This window comes from Cryptomeria japonica, chromosome 2 (genome assembly GCF_030272615.1).
Source record: "Cryptomeria japonica chromosome 2, Sugi_1.0, whole genome shotgun sequence".
Taxonomy (NCBI): Eukaryota; Viridiplantae; Streptophyta; class Pinopsida; order Cupressales; family Cupressaceae; genus Cryptomeria; species Cryptomeria japonica.
Genome location: NC_081406.1, coordinates 657,098,347 through 657,118,858, shown reverse-complemented (window position 1 = coordinate 657,118,858; position 20,512 = coordinate 657,098,347). Strand labels below are relative to the sequence as shown.

At 35.4% G+C, this 20,512-nt stretch overlaps 1 protein-coding gene across 2 annotated transcripts in view; it reads left to right on the top strand.

Moving 5' to 3' along the window:
• Positions 1-20,174, top strand: part of LOC131034068 (LRR receptor-like serine/threonine-protein kinase FEI 1) — a 99,795-nt gene extending 79,621 nt beyond the window's left edge. For both annotated transcript variants that reach the window (XM_057965419.2, XM_057965420.2), the window contains exons 12-14: positions 11,787-12,038; positions 17,864-17,997; positions 19,683-20,174. In XM_057965419.2, the coding sequence (XP_057821402.1) occupies positions 11,787-12,038; positions 17,864-17,997; positions 19,683-19,901 (605 nt within the window). In that variant the 3' untranslated portion in view covers positions 19,902-20,174. The remainder of the gene's footprint in view (positions 1-11,786; positions 12,039-17,863; positions 17,998-19,682) is intronic.
• Positions 20,175-20,512: the final 338 nt, after the last annotated feature.

Genomic DNA, 20,512 nt, shown 5'->3' with positions numbered 1-20,512 from the left:
ATTCCCTTGTCACATCTGTGAAGGCTAAGGCCATGGAGACTGAATTGTAGGAAATCAAGCTCAAAAGGTTTAAACCTAGAGTTGATTTTGATTATAGAGGTATGAAGGAAAAGATCAAGAAATCCTTTGTGCATGTTCATCGCATTGAATACATCTGGGTAGATCTTCGCACAGAAGCCGAAGTTTTGAAGATGGATTATTGCAGGCTCACTGTTGAGCAAATTGTTGATTTGAACTTGGTGGATATCCCACAAGGGATGATTGATGACGGGCATATACTTGATCCTGAATACACTTCACGGAGGGTTGAGGAAGCTCCACTTCCTTTGATCCAACGGTCACACAAGGAGTGCATATCCATCCTTGATAGATTTCAGCCTATCTTGGCCAACACCAATGCATGGTTGAAAAGTAATGCTGTTAGACTTATAAAAATCAAGGTTGGTAAAGAAGATGATTCTATGGGGTCTACGGGGCCTATTGGACGTAAGTCTGAGATTCAAGTTGACAACAAAGAGGGTGCATCATCTTTAGGCACAAGAATCAAGTTGCGAGTCAGTCGTGCAGTAGTGCTTCCTCCTGAGAAGACAACTGTTCGTGGGAAGGAAAAATCACGATTCCATGTTCAGGTGATTGATCTGGATAATCCGGAAGAGGGGCAACAATTTGATGATGCTCCCAAGTCTCCAGTTTCAGACTCGCCTCGTGAGGTCATTCCTCCAATTGCCATTGAGATGCCTCTTTCTCCTCCTGATTTGCTTGTGGATGAGTCTCCTCAAAGTGCCATTCCCATTTCAGCATACGAGCCATCTCCTGATCATCAACAAGAGAGTGTGTTGAAAGTTCCTGAGGATATTTCTACTTGCATCCAGTTATGAGAAATTGATACTTCCACTTCTGGTTTTGAAGAATTCGTGAGGCAATCTTCATGTCCATCGGTAACTGAGCAAACCGTGGTCACTGTCCAAACAAATGTTCCTCCGAGGATGACTATGGTGATTCAAACAGAAACTGCTTCTCCTTTGCCTACGGCTGCTACTAGAGGGGAGTTGATGACTTTGCCTCCATGGCTTAGTTCTTTCACCTCGAAAAAGAAGAAGCAAGAAATCTCACCTGACGCCTTTGACTATCAGCAATTGAAACAGTTCGGATCCAAAGTTGCTAAGAGGCCAAGACTATCTCTAGGGTAACTGTTGATAGCAACAAGATGAAGGTAGCTGAAATTGTGGAACTTATTGCAGATAAGCCACTTGATGAAATGTCAGTTGCTGATTATAAGGTTACAAGGATAGAGTTGGGCAAACAAACGCATGAGGTCATTAAACACGATGCTCAGTTTTCTGTTGCTTCATTGGTGCAAAGGTGTGATGAGCTTCTAGCGAAGAAAGATAAGCTAGAAGAGGCAAACCGACAACTTATGACAGCTATTCATAAAATCACAAAACCTGCTGGTGAAGGGAGAAACTCTATAGCTTCTTCTGGTTCCCAAGAATCAATTCGTGGAGTGGAAAGGGCTACTCAAAAGGTACAAGCACTGGATTCTTGGGTTGATCAACTTCATGATCTATGTACACAGGTAATGAAAGACATTTTTCAGATAATTTCTAAGTTGGAAACCATTGAGGAGAAGCTAGATCAGACTTCTAATACTTTCAAAAAGAATCTGGAAAGTGTTGAAGAAAGTTTGACAATCTGGCATACCATGCCCCAACAGCAATTGAGTATTTTTCAAGAGCATGCTATCATCTCTTCTAGGATCATGTACTTGGAGTTTGAAGAACTCCTGGAAAACAAGGCCCTTGTTCTTAAATCCCTCATTGAGGAGATCGGTGATGCAAAGAGATTTCGAGGCAAAGTTTACCGAGATATTGTCTCACATTGTGAAAAGGCCTATTGCAACATAGTTAGTCAGGATGGAGAGTTGATTCCAGAAGAAGTCCTTGTTGATTTACAAATGAGAATTCACAATGAATAGAGGAGCAAACAATTCTCGGCCGCTTCAATTCAGACATTGATGAAACACCAAGTCTTTCTGCATGAAATCCAATCTATCCTGGATAAAAACAATTCTGCACTCCTCCGGTGTCACGACACTATTGTGAAGACCATGGTTGTTGCCAAGAACACCCATGAACCGAATCCCGAGGAATTACAAGCAAGCATCCAGAAATTTCAAGGATTTGTGTCTTCACAAAATGCAACTTAAGTGTTTTTCAACACTTAGTTGAATTTTCCCTCTTTTGTAATCTTTAGTTGTAATTTTGTTTTGACAAGTTACATGTAAAAGTGTTTTTTGTAGTGTTTTTTGTAAAATGCAAGTTACACATTACTTGCACTTTTGTAATTACATGTAAGGCAACTACAAGTTGTGTCCAATTAGGACTGTAGTTGGAATAAGTCTTAGTTAGTTGGAATAACTCTTAGTTAGTTAATGAAGTCTCAGTTAGTTATTGAATGAGTCTTGGTGGTTGAGAGAATCTCTCAAGTTAGTTAGGATCCTCCCACCTTTTTCTCAAGTCTCCTCTTCTATAAATACTTGAGGGGTCTATTGTAATTGATCATCTTTTGGGAAAGCAAGCAAAAATTCTGCCAAATTTACAGCAAGAAGTCTTTGAGCTTATGTATGTGAATTGAAAGTTTTTGAAGAATAAGAAAGAAGGATTACTCAAGTTTTGAGTCTTTGAGCTACATGTTTGAGTTTGACTCTTTTTATTTCTTCTATGCAAAGTGTTTCTAAAGGAGCTTAGTCCAATCTGATTTGAAGTCTTTGAGCTGCGAGTAGAGAAGATTAATTAAAATAGGAGATCTCTAGAAGGAGCAACAAGTCTTTGAGCTTGCATTAGTTCTTGTCTTTGTGCTGAAAGAATAGATTATTCCAGTCTTTGAGCTGTTGTCTTTTATTCGTTGTAAAATTTAGTATAGCAAAGGGTAGATAGGACTTCCAATAGTCAAGTCTTTGAGCTTGATATTGCTGTCCCATCCCGAAGGAAGTGACGGAAGTCTTTGCGCTTTCAGGAAACTTCATTTCCTTTCTCTTATTTCACTTGAAAGTGGTTACTGCTATTCATATTCAATCGCTATCCTTTTCTGTGAAGAGAAAAGGATATTGTCTTTCTTGAAAAAAGAAGAAAGATTGCTGTCCCATCCTATTTTATTTTCCAAGTTATAGTTAGATAGGGGGAGCCTTCCCTTAATTAGGAGAGTTTTTACTCGTGCTGTGGTTGAAACCACAATTTTGTATATTTATCCAAGTGTACAAAATTTTCAATCAACAGAGGTTTCAGGTAAAAAATTTGAATTTTGCGTGGCTTATTTGGCAGGGAAGATGAAAGATGCAAATGAGAGAAGATGGATGTAAGATATATGTAGAAGACTATATATATGAATATTTAAGATATAGAGGAAGATATATGATGTATAAGGAAATATAAGGTATATGATATACTGAAATGATATGAACAATACAAATATTTTGGAGTTCTATATATGATATGTTATATGAGTTCTTATAATGATGTATATGATAAACTGAAATGATATGAATAATACAAATATTTTGGAGTTCTATATATGATATGTTATGTGAGTTCTTTATATTGCGTTAAGTAGTTAGTCTCCCATCCAAATCTAATCTTTGTTCCCTTGGTATGATTGATTTCAGGGTATAAATTACAACACTCAAATGGTACTTAGGGCTCAAAACTTTGGTTTGTGTTCCCTAGATTTCTTGCTAACATTGGTTTTGTTGTCGGGACATTGGTTAGGTCATATTAACAACAATACGGAATTTTCAATTTCAAAATTTTAAATCGGATAAAGGAGAAGAAAGGAGAATGTAAAGGATATGCTAAACTACAACACTATCCTCTTGACTTAGACCCTATGAGAGGGGGTTAGGCACCAAGGGGATGGAGAATGAAAAGGGAGAGGAATTCTGAAGGGAATCCTTGGAGACATGTGAGCAATTGGAAAGTTACCGGATAGCTACCATGAGAAACAATAAAGGAGTAATGTAATCCAAAACCAAAAAACACCCATGGCAAATTGCATTAGTAAGAAAAGTGACTATGACCAGCCCAACTGATTAGGAGAGAAGACCAAGACAAATAATTGAAAGAGATGAAAGACACCACAAAGGGATGGAGAATGTGGAGAAGAAGAGAGTTGAGTGTGCCAAGGTGGGTGTTACCGAGCACAAGACGAAAGAAAACCTAGAAATTGATTGGAAGACCTTGAAAAAAGCATATTCATGTTTGGAAAAAGGACAAATAATAACCAGTTTAAAGAAAGGCATCGATGATTATGGAAAATCTAGAAGGTTGTTGTTAGGGGATTGTAGTTTAGGGGATTGTAGTAGCACAAAGTCTACAACCCCATAAAAACTTTCAAAAGTCCTAAAAGTAGACTAGATTTGTCAAACCTAACAGTAAAGTTGGATGACAAATTTCTTAAATTCAAAGACTTTGAAGGTGGTCTTATCAATCCAAGAAGAATATCTAGAAGAAGTAGTTAATTGAAAGATAATAAAATTAAGGAGAGAGGAGAGAAAAAGAAGATAAAATGAAAATTAATTTGGGTGAAGAATTAAGGTCATTATCAAATGAGATTTTACCAAAAAGTAAGATGGCAAAAAGATGTTTTGAAGAGTCACAAGCCCAATACCAACACCCATCCCCTAAGGCATATAAGAGTAGAAGAGATACCGCAAAACAGAGAAGAGAAGGAAAAGAAAGAAGAGAAAGAAGCGAAAGAGATTGATTGAGAGGATACTTTGAAGAGAGTATTTTGATATCAAATGGAAAGAGACAAGGGTAGAGAACAAAAGCCTTGTATAATACAAAGTGTGAAGAAAGCAAAGGAGAAGAGTCCACCCATTCACAAACAAAGATCTGAGAGAAAATCAAGTAGAATGGAGTCCTCAATTAGAATCCCAATCTTTGACAACAACACAACAGAGGTTGCAAAGCATTTATTCTTGTTGGAATCCCTTTGGGAGAGAAGATATTGACGACAAGCAAAAGATTTTAAATTTTGTATCCCCATTAAGAAAAGATGTTGTAGATTGGTACAAGAAGACATACCAAAAATATGACAAAAGTTGGAATGAAGTCAAGGAATATTTCCTAATGAACTTTGATACTTCAAACGTCCCCACAAAGAGTGTGAGTATGAGGGATTTGGTACAGAGAGAAGATTGAATGGTTCATAGCCGGTTTGCAAAGAGACATAAGGGTAGCACTAGGTGGAAGAATTTTTGACTCTTACATAGACCTAATCACAATGGCATGCCACATTGAAGCATAGCCTTGGTGGAGAACCCAAAAAGATGAAATAAAGGAGACCGTAACCGTTAATGAATTACAATTGGTGGTAGATAAATTGACAATATAGAATGAAATATTAGCAAAAGGATAGGCAAAGAAGGCTAAAGAAATATGGTGTACCTATTGCTCAAGAGGAGTGGGAATGACTGCCCTAAGGTCGATAGAGAAAGAACAACATGAGCACTACATTTAGAATTGAAAACTGTATCAGTGAAAACAAACTCATTGTATTGCAAAACTTGTGAGTGGGATGGCCACCTACTTGAGGATTGCCCTGTACACAAACTTCAAGTTCAAGATGTCACAAATCATTTTAATTAGGGATGCCACATGAAATATAATTGTAATGTGGGGGTAGATAGGAACATGGCTTATGTAAAAGGACTTGCGAAAGGGCCCTTGTACAATAATGATGTGGGATATAGACAACCACCTTGGAGAGATATAAAAAATGCCTATGCTCTAGAAAACAGTCCATAGCAAGACGATATTTAGGATAATAGACAATCAAATTATAGAGGAAAAAGAGGTCGCAGAAGATGCAAGTAGAAGAGAAATGATGCCACCTGTTATAATTGTGGGAAGGTAGGGCACTATGCGACTAAATGTTGGGATGAAAGAAAAGTGTCCATTTTGTGGAGATGAATCCCATGATATTTATATGTGATAATGCAAAACAATTTTTCCAAAATGCAGAACCACAATCTAGAATTGATGATTTACAAGGCCATAGAGGAGCTAGGGTGATAAGAAGAATGCCAGCACAAGGGTTGAGAGGTTTCCAAAGGATGGATGTTTGGTCATCGGATACATCAAATGAAGAATATTCTGAAGAAGAATAGCAAGTACAAGTCAAAAAGAAGTACAGAACAAAGAAAAACAAAGCTACATTCTTAAAAAGACAAGGAACTAATACCAGTAGAAATAAACAAAAATTGAAGACGTGAATCAAGAATCAAGTCTAGAAGAGGAAGAATGTGATTACTTTTGGCCAAGTAAACAACATGATAGAGTGGTGGAGAATGCTAAACAATAAATTATTCAGCAACAAAATGATGACATAGCCTGTTTTTTGAAAGAGGAGGTGATGATGCTAAAAAAATTGGCCTCTTTGGCCCAACAAAAAAACCTTATGGTGAAGCTAAAACAATTGGGAAAATATTAGAATAAGCGGAAGGAACAACAAATTAATCAACTGATAGAGGATCAGAACTGAAAAAATGGTACTCAAACATGGTAGATCTGGGTGCGGACATAAATATCATTCAGACTACAACTTGGGAAAGATTGGGGAGATCTAAGCTAGTTATATTGAAGGGCCGAAACAAACAGTGGATTTTGATGCGGTAGAAATGAAAAAACCCTTTAATACTTTTAGTTCTTTTTTAGGATTGAGGTGGTTTGTGAATTCAAATGGTATAGTTGATTCAAGAAAAGAAGAGATATCCTTTGTTGATGATGATAAGATAGTCCACATCCCATTAAGTGATATAGAAGATAGATCTTATGCGGAAACCATACAAGACAGTAACTCACTGCTTATCTATTCTGTATCCAAGACTTCTGGTACTACACAACCGCTGCAACATAAGATGTTTGGATTCAGATAGGTCTTTATGATACAAAGCCACTCTAACAATAGAAGTTGTTTTAAGATGGGAAAAGAGTAATTATTCATTTTGGTTGTAAGTGTTCAAAATAGATGGAGCTAAAATTGTTCAATGTAGGCATTAAATTTTATTACAAAATAAATATACAGAAGGTAGGTGTTAAAAACCATTGCTAGCACTAAAATTTTGTAAAGTGGTTTTGGAATGTTTGCTGGCTGCGACCATTGTGCATGGGATTGCAGGTTTAAGATAAAAAGCTCAATCATTTCAATCAATGGTTCAAAGTTGGTAGTTCCATTATTTAAACGAGGCAAAAATTTTGTGGTTCATGGCATTTTCAAGATAGTTGACATGCATAAATTTTGGAAAAGTTGAAGAATTTATTTGAATAAGGCACATTGAGAAGAAGTTGCATGAGGAGGCGGCTCAGATTAATGCACCAAAATAATTGAAAGTTTTTTTGGGTGCTGCGTGGAAAGTTGTTTGAATGAAGATGGGATAAAAAGAAATTGTTCATTTTGATTTTAAGCATTCAAAAGAGATGGAGCCAAAATTGTTCAAGGCAAGCATTAAGTTTTAATGCAAAATAAATATACAGAAGGTAGGTGTTTAAAACCATTGCTGGCACTGAAATTTGCAAAGTGGCTTTGGAATGTTTGCTGGCTGCCACCATTTTGCATGGGATTGCAGGTTTAAGGTAAAAAGCTATGTTACCCCAAGTTTCTGGGATGGGGGGATGGGGAAAAGGGTTTCTGGGACTTTTTTTTCCCAGAGCAGGGAACGACTATATATATAGGGAAATTTGAAATTAATATAACATTGTAACACAGTAAACACTCATCGTAGCAACATAATAACTTTTATAAATCAGAGTCTAGATTCTAAATCTAAAATCATTGAATCTAAATAATAACATTGATCGTGTGCCTTTAGGGTGGAAACGTGTTTATGGGTAACACTGGAAAAATATAGTTGACTGTATGACCAAAAAGTAAAGGCTAAAAACTTTGACAGGTAGTACATAAAAGCTTGCATATTAATTATTACTTTATTCAATAGTCATAGAGGATGTCACATCTAGATAGTAGTGTTGACAAAAATAGAGAGCATAACAATGAAAACCAAAGAAATCGAAACAAAGCTTTAAAAAGACAATTCACTCTCATTTTAAAAATACTGAAAGTTCGGGTGCATATTTGTGTATTAAAATTTAATTTAATAATTAAATTACTAATTCTATGGATTATCGCTGCAATAAAAAAAAGATTTTATAAAAAAAATTGTTTTTAATGCCTCTTGCCGTCGGAAACGGCTGTCCGTCCTAGGGACAGTTGGGGGCTGTCCCCAGCCATCCAAGAGATGGTCAACGGTCTCTGACCAAATTGTTGATCATTTCCGAGTTTCCAGGATGCTTTCCGAAAATTTTGCTTGATTGAGGACGGCTTGGAAACGTTTTCGGCCGTCCCGTTGTCCCCGAAACTGTTTCGGTTTCCGAAACGTGTGCCTTTAGGGTGGAAACATGTTTCCGGTTAATACTGGTTCAAAATTGGTAGTTCCATAGTTTAAATGAGGCAAAATTTTTATGGTTCATGGCATTTTCAAGATAGCTCACGTGCATAAATGTTGGAAAACTTGAAAACTTAATTTGAATAATGTTTGATGAAATTGTTGAAAGATCTGAAGAATTTTTTTGATGAGAAAGTTATATTGGAATGACAATTTTGGAGAAATCATATGTTCTTGCTTAATTTGGAGTGCACAATTTTCATATATGGCAAGTTAGGGTGCAATTAGTTTTGATAGAAAGAGATTTGTGGGATATTGTTAATAGAATTATTAAAAAACCAAGAGATCTAGATGAAGAAGTAAAATGGGTAGCAAAGGATCATAGAACTACAACATTGATTGGTCTCGGGTTATTTGGTGCATATTTGTACCAAACTAATCTTACCAAAACTTTAAAGTAGATATGGGATGGTTGTAATTCTTTATTTGGCTCCCAAACTTCAAGTGCCAAGATGTCAATTAAACAAAAGCTTTTTGGCGTGAAGATGAAAGAGAGTGAAAGTATTGTTCGATATATTAGTACATTCCATTCTCTTAATCAAATTGCTGGCATAAATTCTACAATTGCTGATGATGATGCGAAAGTGTTTTTATTAAGCAGTATGCCTCCAAGTTTTGACAATATTGTATTTACTTCAAACGAAACAAAGTCAATCCAAGCTTAGAGGATGTGATTCCTTCCTTGATTGATGAAGAGAATAGAGTTGATAAAAATCATATTGAAGAAACTGCTTTTTTTGTGAAGGCTAACAATTCGACTGTAAATAATACACACAAATTCTTTTATTTTGTAATCAAAGAGGACATAAGTGGTACCTATAGATCATTGAGGAGTTCTCGGTTCATAGTTTTGAAGATGTGTTGGAAAAATTAATTTTTACTTCTATAATAAAGTCACTTTAGTGACCTAGAATTAGATTTAATAAATAATTAGTTGGGAAGTTGCATACCTGTAGGTTGGTTGACGGGAAACAAAGGCTTTATTAATCTTTCAATTGTAATGTGATAATATTCTATAATATCAATATATCATTTTAATTTTTCTGTGCAGATATGGTTTAACGTTTCCAATATTTTTCTGCTCTACCATTTTTAGCACAAGAGACATTCCTAAAGACAGATTTACTGAGGTTCCGGAATTCTTTATTCAATACTTTTTCTTGCATATTCAATTTTTTTAAAGATGATGGATGATAAACAAACTTTTCAGAATCATTCTGTAAGGGTCACATGAAAAATTGATGTTTACTTTTATAATAAAGTCACTTTAGTGACATAGAATTAGATTTAATAAATAATTAGTTGGGAAGTTGCATACCTGTAGGTTGGTTGACGGGAAACAAAGGCTTTATAAACCATTCAATTGTAATGTGAAAATATTCTATAATATCAATATATCATTTTAATTTTTCTGTGCAGATATGGTTTAACATTTCCAATATTTTTCTGCTCTACCATTTTTAGCACGAGACACTCCTAAAGACAGATTTTACTGAGGTTCCGGAATTCTTTATTCAATACTTTTTCTTGCATATTCAATTTTTTTAAAGATGGATGATAAACAAACTTTTCAAAACCATTCTGTAAAGGTCACATTTATTCCCATTTTTTTTCCTTCCCAAACATTTGCAACCCAATCATGAAAGAACTGTTGAGAAGGAAAATGTTCTTTATTTAAAAATGTTCATCATGTCAGGATTAGGTTTAATGACAAGTGTTTTAGGGTTTAAAGGTTCCTTAACTTGTTCAGTTCGTCTGTTACTGGGCTCCTTATCTTTGAAGATGCTGTCAATGTCTTGCTGGCTACAAAGCAGATTCTTGAACAACTGCTGCCTTGTCTCGCCTGAACATATTTTTGTATATTTTTATACCTCCTTGGTGGTTGAAATCCTCTTCTTTCTTACCACCCTCAATGACATAGCTCTTCATATTATCAAAATTTGAACTTTTGTAAGTGTGGATTTGAAACCATTCTCATTGTCCATTATAGAAGCTATTAGAGCATGTTTTATGATCCAATATGGGATTGAAACACAATTTAAGCAACATGAGCTAGGGGGATATAATGCAACAAGGGTCTGGTAAAGTCCCAACATTAATTGCATGCTACTTAGATAAATTAATCACCATGTCATCACTACAACCAAGGATTCATGCTCATCAAAAATCAATAAACAAACACTTTACCAAATTTAATTTTTGTGAACTTAGGAAGCAAAACACCATTCAACATCAAAATAATGTAAAAAATGTAAATCATAACAGCAGGCACCAAGGAGAGCTAAAGATTGATAGAGTACAAAATGATGAAGGGTACTAATCAAATTTAAAATTGCAGGAGAAAAAAGTGCAGCTCCAATAGCAACAATGAAAGCTCCAATAGCAACAATGAAAGATGACTATTTATTTGTCTTCCCACCTAGCTCCAAGGCACCACTTTCCTCAACTGTATCCAGATGCATCACTTGCACAGCTTTAATCAACTTAAGATGGGAAAACAAATTTAAAAGAAACGATACTCCTTCAGGTAGAATTTATCATGCTAATTACCCCAAAATGAACGCTAGCTGCCTATGTTGAATATGCCAAAAGTATCTTATGTTCTAAAAAGATTTAACTTTCAATTAGGTCAGCTGGAATCCAATTCTATCCAATTTAGGTGAAAGTACTGATTCTGTTCATTGCTTTGAGTGGCTCTAGTCAGATGCTATACTTACATTGCAGAGATTCCTATGTTGGATATGCCAAAAGTATATTAAGTTCTAAAAAGATTTTACTTTCAATTTGGTCTGCTTGAATCATATCCTATCCAATTTAGGTCGAAGTACGGATTTTGTCCGTTAATTTGAGTGGTTCAGATGCTATACTAATGTGACAGAGATGCCAGGGTAATTTAATGTTTAGGTGAAGCTCTATATAGCATTAATGTTAAGGCCTAAGGTGAATCTTGATTACTAAAGTCTTCTCTTTAGTGCTAGAATGTTCTATTCTCTCTTTTGGATTGCAGGTGTAACCGTTTTTACTTTTATGGATCAGGTGCTCCATGGTCTCTCTCTCTCTCTCTCTCTCTCTCTCTCTCTCTCTCTCTCTCTCTCTCTCTCTATATATATATATATATATACATTTATTCCTGTTAAAAATAAAAAAAGCTCCCTTTCTTTTGGATATAACATATCGTCAAGTACTAATTAAATCTTTATACTCGTGTACTCATGTACACAAAGTCATTGTTTTAGATTTCCTTGCATTGAGGATTAATGGAAAATTTACATTTACAATATGGCAGATAGTTCTCAGGATAGACCTCTTGACTGGGATGCTCGAGTGAAAATTGCAATTGGAGCAGCAAAAGGTCTAGCATATCTGCATCATGACTGCTCTCCTCGTATTATTCACCGTGATATCAAATCTAGCAACATACTACTTGATAGAAACTTAGAGTCACATGTATCTGATTTTGGGCTTGCAAAATTACTGGAGGATCAAGAGTCACATATCACAACTATTGTAGCCGGGACATTTGGCTATTTGGCACCAGGTATGCTTTTTGGTGTTGCACTTGCTACCGATTTCCTTGTAGCTCATTGCTTTCTGCACTGCAAAGTTTACACTTTTTAAGAATGTTGTTGTAATGCAATTTTTCTATTCTTGATACAGTAATATCGTATAGAACAGTATAGTATACTGATGTAATTGAAGGTCTGACTTTGTTTGAATATAATGAGGGGCTTTCTTATGGATCCTTTTAACAATTTTATAAGTAGATTTAGCAATGCACTAACTTCTGGAACTAGCATCTGTAGCAGAAACGATGCATCGTTGTGGACAAAACAAGTTTTACTGACGAATGCTATTGTATAAGCTACTACTAGAACTCAGTGGCATGCAGTGCAATTTTATTAATGCTAGACAAGGTAGTCTAGTGTAGTTTGGATTTAATAGAATATGTATTGATATGGTATGTTTTTCACACACATAGAAGCAGAAGTTTTGGGAAATTTCATCATCCTTACAATTATATGTATAGCTAGAGCAGATCACTGACTTATGTGATTAACATCTCTGCAACAAAGGTGGAGTCGTTGTGGACAAAACATGATCTTTTGACATGATAACTTGCAAGCTAATGCTAAAGATAAGCAGTGAATTTTTCCTGCATTTAGAGACAAGTTTTAAAGAGTCATTTTGTGCCATGGGCTTTATGGTGTGTAGTGCCCTGTTACCATGGTTATTATTTCCTCTTTTCAATATTAGATTTGTTTGAGACCCATAGCCTATTTCTCATTTTCCCATAGGCTAAAGGACAAATAAAGTTAGGGAAATAACCTAATTATAATATTTTAATTGGTTGAATGACTTTATTTTATAGGTTTAAAAGGACAACCTAAATAATATTATTCCTTTGATGTGGACCTAATGAGATATTTTCTTAAAAGTGTTTTCAAATACCTTTGGAGATGACTCTAGGCAGGACAAGATCAAATGAAATTAAATGGGGTGAATGTAAGAGAAGAAATTGGAAGGGAAATCAGCATACATTATTATTTATTATCAAACCCTGTATACAAAGCGTGATCATTTTGTTCATCCCCACACCTGAGGACAAAAACCCTTTGGTACATAAATCGAGAGGACAAAAACCTTCCTGGTTTCTAGTTGAGGTGATTTAAGTCAAGAGCCTCTCATGTGCTGAAAGTTTGCAGTATTCCAGTTTCAGTTTGTGGTTGGGATTTACAGGAAGTGAAGGTTTTATTTTAATATACATTTTAGGTCAGCCGGTTTCAGAATATTATATTTTTCTTTTTTATTATAGTGGAAAATCTTTATTTATTGTGGCTGTTCCATATCCTAGCCAGCTGTACCATTTTCTGTTATCATATTGTTGGCTTTTCTATATTGAAAAAAGTTGAACCATTTTATTTGGAAATACTATAATCAAAGTACAGTGATACATCCTCGAGGCTTAATATTGTACATGGTGTACAATTCATTTTGTAGTTATTTCATTGCTGATTTGATGGCCAACATACTTTTCAAAAGTGGCCATTACATTTTTGAAGGAGGTATATTTATTGTGCATATCAGTGTGATGCTTACCTAGCCACACATTCAATTACTGCATACTATTAATTATTGCTTCTGAATTGTGCTACAACCTAGTCATGATAGGCAATGTTGCGTTTTAGTTTGTTATTTTTGATATATGACCATTTAAGTCTAAGGATTTACTCTGATCTGTGCGGCAGTTGATGTTTTAGTCAGTTAGTTTCTTACCTTATCAGTACATTGGCAGCAAGGGAGTTGTGATGGCATATTCATAGAAATGAGACTCGGTCTCGACGCGGTCTCGATAAGGTTGACTTGACTTGGGACTCTGCAAAAAATTGACAGGACTCGACAAAAACTCGGCAGGCCTTGGCAGGACTTAGCAAAAAAACCAATTTCTAGTGACTTTTCCCTTCGGCGAGTCTTGGAGAGTCACGAGTCCCTGAGACTCAGCTAGGGTCACTCGGCTCGGGACTCGCCAGGACTCGGTCCTGGAACTATGGGCATATTCATGTTCACAATTTTTTTTCTGTTTGCCGGCACATTAAAATTAATATAAAAAAATTATCCATCAAAATTATAATATAATATTTATTATGCAGTATATATAGTAGAATTTTTTTCTATATAAATTGAGGGATAGGGTTCTCACTCATTGTACAAAAAATTAGCTAGCATTAACAGGCAAAGGGCTCCATAAAAATATTGAACATTATCATCTCTGGCTAAAAAATTCAAGAGGCAAAACATTACACCCAAAATGCCAAACTACATCACTTAGCCTTGACTAACTTGCGAACGGAGCAGTGTTTTCCTTTGTTTAGCTTCTTATTTTGAGGGAAATTTCTGTTTACTAGAACTTAAATCCATCACAAGAAGAGAGAACGGGCCCATGTTTGGATTTGGAACTCTCAAAGAAGTTAATTCTTCGTTGAAAGATAGAAATCTAGATTGATAAGAAACAAAATGGAGAAAATGTTGAACAGCCTTGGTGTCCCAAGATCCCACAAAAGAAGAAAAATAGTTGATGGACTTGGGGCTGAGCCAGAGTGAGCAAGAGAAGCAGGCAAAGATTTAGGAAGAAGGGAGGGAAGAAAGCCCTTTGAGGGGAGAAGTAGGAAGAACTGCAGCGATATACTGCTGTTTCACTGTCATCCCATGCCACTAGTCTAGAAAAACCATTTCTTGTTTGTATGTTGAGGAGGCACAAATCCACCAAACGACATGTTGCAAAGCAAGATTTGCATCTAAATGCAACTGCATAATCTAATTGTTTCTTTCGAAATCTGTTTCCCAAATTTGTTGCCCACCTTGGGCCAATTTTGGAATTAGAATTGGAAATGTCCAAGTCCACCAAAATCCTTGCAGAGATGAACTGAAAACCAAGTTAAGAACTAAAAGTGTCTTTCTCAATTTCCAATGGAGGAGGGATATGAATAGTGAGATACAACAAATGAATCTAAACTAGAATCATTGAAAAATAATCCTTTTACAAATTAAAATTATTAAAATAAGGCTCTAATCATAAAGTTGCTTTCCCCTAAAACCATGGACCTTTTGTGATAAATTTCTACCTATTATAGGAAGACTTGTAGATTACCAAGAAGAAGCCCTATGAGAAAGGAAATATGAGAGGATTGTTGGCAAGAATAGGAGCCTAGATTTTTCAAGCCCAAGCCTTGAGGTTGAGGGCAGCTAGGCTCAGCCAGAAATTGTAAAAATGACAAATTAGGGCAGTTCCAAGATATTGAAATTGACAACAATATAATGAGTTCCTAGTCGACCACTAGACAAATGTGGAGAGCATGCAGCTTGTTTTGCTTCCATTTGAGTGATCAATTTGTGAGCTCCTTGTTTGCTTGATGCTGCCATTAGAGAGAGAATTATTGTTTTTTTGAGTATTTACATAATAACTTTCCCATGCTTTGTGTTGAGATGAAAGGTATTTTTGAAGCTTTAAGTGTGTACAAGTAAGAATCAGGCTATCGGGGTATGGAGAGATATAGATAGAAAATAGAGGTGGCTTGTGAAGGGAAGCTTGCAAGGGGATGATGTAGCTAGACTCAAAGAGACCTTGTATTTTAGTGAAGACATTATCTGATTTGTTAATTGCTAATGGAGATCCAATGACTGCATGTTGGCACCTAGGAGTGGAAGCAACATAAGGCATTAGATTTAAAACATTGTTCAATATATATAGTTAATTTTAATAATTTAATATATAATTATTATATTGTAATGATATAAGTAATAATACATCTAATTATAATCTATGTAACCCGGGGACGCGTCCCCGGCTTGAAAACCCCCGTCCCAGTCCCGTGGACGTTTCGGGGACTTGAGGACGGCCAGGGGGACGTCCCCCCCTGTCCCCAAATTGCCAAGAATCTAAAGGGGACGTCTTCGAAATGGGGGACGTCAGCCCTAGCAGTGGGGGGCGTGGGGACGGCTGGGACGTTCCCCAATCCGTCCCAGGGACGGCAAGACGTCCCCCACATCTAAGACTATTAAAAAATATTAAAAAAATAAAAGATGTCGTATTTTCAATTTTTTTTTTAATTTTCTAATATGGGTCCCTATTAATTCAAATTGTTATTAAAAAAATTAAAGGCAACATTAATTAAATTTTATATTATAAATAGAAAATATTAAATTGTTAAACATTTAAAAATTTAAAATTAATAATTAATAAATTATAAAGAAGAAATCAAAATAATAAAATATTAATTCATTAGTACTATTTTGATTTTCATATCGTAATTGACAATGAAACTATATGGCAGCAGTGAAGCCTTTGGGCATTTTGACATTTTGTATGTTATTTCTTTAATATCTATTATGATATGCATATTGACAATGTGAATGAATTGAAATTCTGAATTCTGAATGCATAATTACATATCGAGTATTGACAATGTTGTATGTTCAGAATTTACATTCTAAAATGTTTTCATAGTATCATACACATGCTATATCCATGTTTTCATATGAATATAATGTATATATGCATGCTTTATCCATGTTTTCGTATGAACATTTAGAATTTTCCTATATATTTAAAATTTTCCCTATATTTTATATAGTCCCCTTTGCCGTACCCCCACCGTCACCAAATTTGGCAAAAAAAATTGCCTTCCCCGAAATGCGTCCCGCCGTCCTCTGTCGTCCCCATCCCCGTCCCGGAAACTCGGGGTAACATAGATTATAATATTTAATTTATTATATTAATATACCAATAACTTATGTTAACATATCAGTGTAGTCTAATTGTGGTGCCTAGTTAAAGACAACCTAACCTAGTAGGCTAACAAACTTTGAACAACAATCATAGATACTAGATGGAACAATAAACAGATTTACTTGCATTAAAATTGAAATTTGTCTGATGAATTTCAATAATGCTGAGAATGAAAATGCCATTATTGTTAAAGATAAAACCAAATGGTTGAAGTTGATTCAATTCCTCTAGATGGATTAACTCCCTTTGGTTAATCTATTGGCGTTCTCTCTTGTTCCCTTTTTTTTCCTAACGCCTCTGCTTTCTCATGATTTGTTGTTGAATTTTTGCCTTTCCTTGCATAAATATTCTTTGTTGTCTACAATTTAGGGCATGTTTTGTTCTGAGAACGACATGCATGTTCTCCTATGTTGATGTTTTCAATCCATAGAGGGTTTGAGATCAGTTCATCTGCCATAAATATGACTTGAGAACTTAGAAGAATGAAAATCATGGCACACAATTTTAACTACTAAAGATACATTTTTTGAATTGTCGTCAGTTTTCTTTCTTTTTTCAAGAAATGCTATTGTTTACAACTCTCATCTATGTTGTTCAATCCTAGTTGGAAGTCATAATGAAGCTTTAATGATTGCCAAGTGCTTGAGGTAATGCTTGTAAGAGAATAATACCAATCAATTAAACCATTCAATTCATTTGATATTTGGAGGTCTGAAAGAAGTTGATTTGGGTCAAGATGATGCCAAGTGTCCTCTGAGATCTGCAATATAGAAAATCACCTTTGGCAACTATCTATCACATTTTGCTATTGAAGTTGTCCTAGTTGTTGCCAAAGTTAACACACGAGCTTGCTGCTGAATTGACTTGCAAGTAACACTCATCAACGCAAAATCTTCACTTTAAGGGATTATGCTGAAGAAATTAAAAGCAAAAGGCATAACTTACTTTGTATATGCTGGTCTACTCATTACTATATCAGTATTTTGTGTTGATCATGAGACTCAACATTATATGTATTGACAGAGTTTTATTGAATTCTGATTTTCTCTTTGCTTATCAATGTATGATCTTCTTGACAGAGTACATGCACAGTGGAAGAGCAACTGAAAAGGCTGATGTGTATAGCTTTGGAGTTCTTCTCCTTGAACTTTTGAGTGGGAAGCGACCAACCGATTCAGCATTCATAGAAAAAGGGCTAAATGTTGTTGGATGGGTATCTCTCTCTCTCTCTCTCTCTCTCTGTGCTTCTCTGTCTACCTCTGTGTGTGTGCACGCGCGCTTGTGTGTGTCGGAGAATTCTTGCATTTGTAATAGTGAATTCCAAGGCAAAGGTGCCAATGAAAGATCTCACAACATTTTAACTGTGCTATGGTGGCTGAGATACCCTCCACATCTGGCTACCTTGTATACCCCATGCTAATTCAACCTGACAATATAAGAAAGATTGCGAAATGGGTAACCCACAACTTAGTGTATAAGATAACCATTATGGGAACATCAGGATTTGTTTACTTTACCGTTTATATTCTGTTCAAATTTGTAACCCATAGGTTATGAACTCGTGAAATTATCAGTAGTATACCAAGCCTTGCTTATGAACCTACGATAACTAGCTATGAAACACCAAATGATTTCCAAAGATATGCCACACGACTTTTTGTCTGTGCTATGGTGGCTGATATACCCTCTTCGTCTGTCTACCCTTGGATAGCCCCTACAAATTCAACCTTACATTATAAGGAAGCTTAAGATGCATGTTTAGGCCACCCACAACTTAGTGTATAAGCTCTCCATTGTGGGAACAAAGGGATTTGTTTACTTTACCTATATAGATATTTTTTAAAATTTTGTATCCCATAAGTTTTGAGTCTTGACCTCATGAAATCTCAGTGGTAAACCAAGCTTTGTCAATCAACTTACATCAACAGTACTTAGGAAAGGTACGTCCTCAGGGTTCAGTACACTTCCGTTATTCATGGCTTTCTACTCTTTATAAGTGATGTGTTGAATGCATGCATCAAAAATTCAAATCACAGATAAAAACACATGGTGTAGGTAATGGCATACAAGATCCTTCCTGGGAACAAGGGATCTGCTTTATTTCTTCTTGTATTTGATGTTAAATAACCCAAGCATTGCCAATCAACCTGAAATGTCCCACCCCCTTTTGTAATTTTCAAATTTGTTGGATAGCACCTACAAATTCAACCTTACATTGTGAATTCTAGAAAAAAGGTTGAAGTTTTGATTTTAGGCAAAATCATGTAAAAATAAAATAATATAAACAGATACCAAAATTTAACCGGTAGGTTTATAGGCATGAGATTGCTGGAGGATTGGTTTTCAGACAAATGGAATTTTAATTTGTTAAAAACAAAAACAAAGTGTTCAAATTGGATCGAACCATTTGGGTATGCCTGAAAAATTCATATCTGATAAAAGATTGGTAAAAGTGATTTTCTGGGGTACATATTGTGTCTCATGTTGTGATGCCTCTGTGTTCTTGCTCAATTGTTCAGTTTTTGCATTGATTTTGTAACCAGTACTTAAAGCTAACATGTTAATATGTTAACCTGATTTTAGTTGGTTGGGTAGGCCTACATACAAGCAATGAAGCATGTCACACGGGGATTTGAAAATGGGTCTTCATTATGAAATTCCTTATGATTTGCCATTTGAGCTCATCATCTTAATCGACAGTCATGGACAATAATTTATTTTGATCACATACATTAAAAATTTTGTTTATTTTCTTCTTGATTGATAAAGAGAATTTTGTACGTGTAGTTGTTTTACTATTTCTTAATTGTGTAACATCAATAAAATTCTTACATAAAATGTAGTGAATTTGATTTGTGTAAGTTAATATTTATTTATTGTCCTTGGGTGTTAAAACAGTTGAACATACTGGTCAAGGAGAACAGACAAAGGGACCTGATTGATCCTCGATGTGGGGGAGTACAATCAGAGAGTTTTGAAGCAATGCTTCAAGTTGCTATCCAGTGTGTTTCTGCCAGTCCTGAGAATCGCCCTACAATGCATAGGGCACTACAGATACTAGAATCTGAAGTTATGAGTCCCTGTCCAAGTGATTTCTACGATTCAAATTCAGAATGATTGAACCTCATCTTGTCCGACCAAACAGCAAAGGCTCCTCGGAGATGATAAAATGTATCATCATGAGATGCAAGAGGGTTAGATAGGACGAGGCAGCAAAACTTTCAATGCATTCTTTTATTCTTTTATTCTTTGTAGATTGTATAATATTATAACTTTAAAATAAGTGGTGCAAACAAGATATCAAGCACATAAAACATGTTCTTGGAATATTATTATTTGTAGATAAAAAGTCCTGCAATTATTATGTTAAAGCATTCCAATGTTCTCACACGTGTATTGCACAAAAAGCATGATCTGGAATAATCTTTTTATTTTTGAAGGTTCTAGATGCACATAGAAATGAAATGTACATATGGTTTTCGGGAATGTTAAATTTTCCACGAGGCTCCAATCCATGTTACGTCCCCAAAAATCAATGTTCATTATCCATTTCAACTATAATTTTCTTCTGTATTCATGTTGAAGTGTCAAAAAATACAGGTTGTTTTTGCTAGTTAACTATGTCTTGAAATATTAATTTATTTTGAGAGGCTCTAGATTAGTAGAGAAATTAAACGTGTACAGTTTTAATGAATGAATTTAGCAGATTGACATATATCCCTTGTACC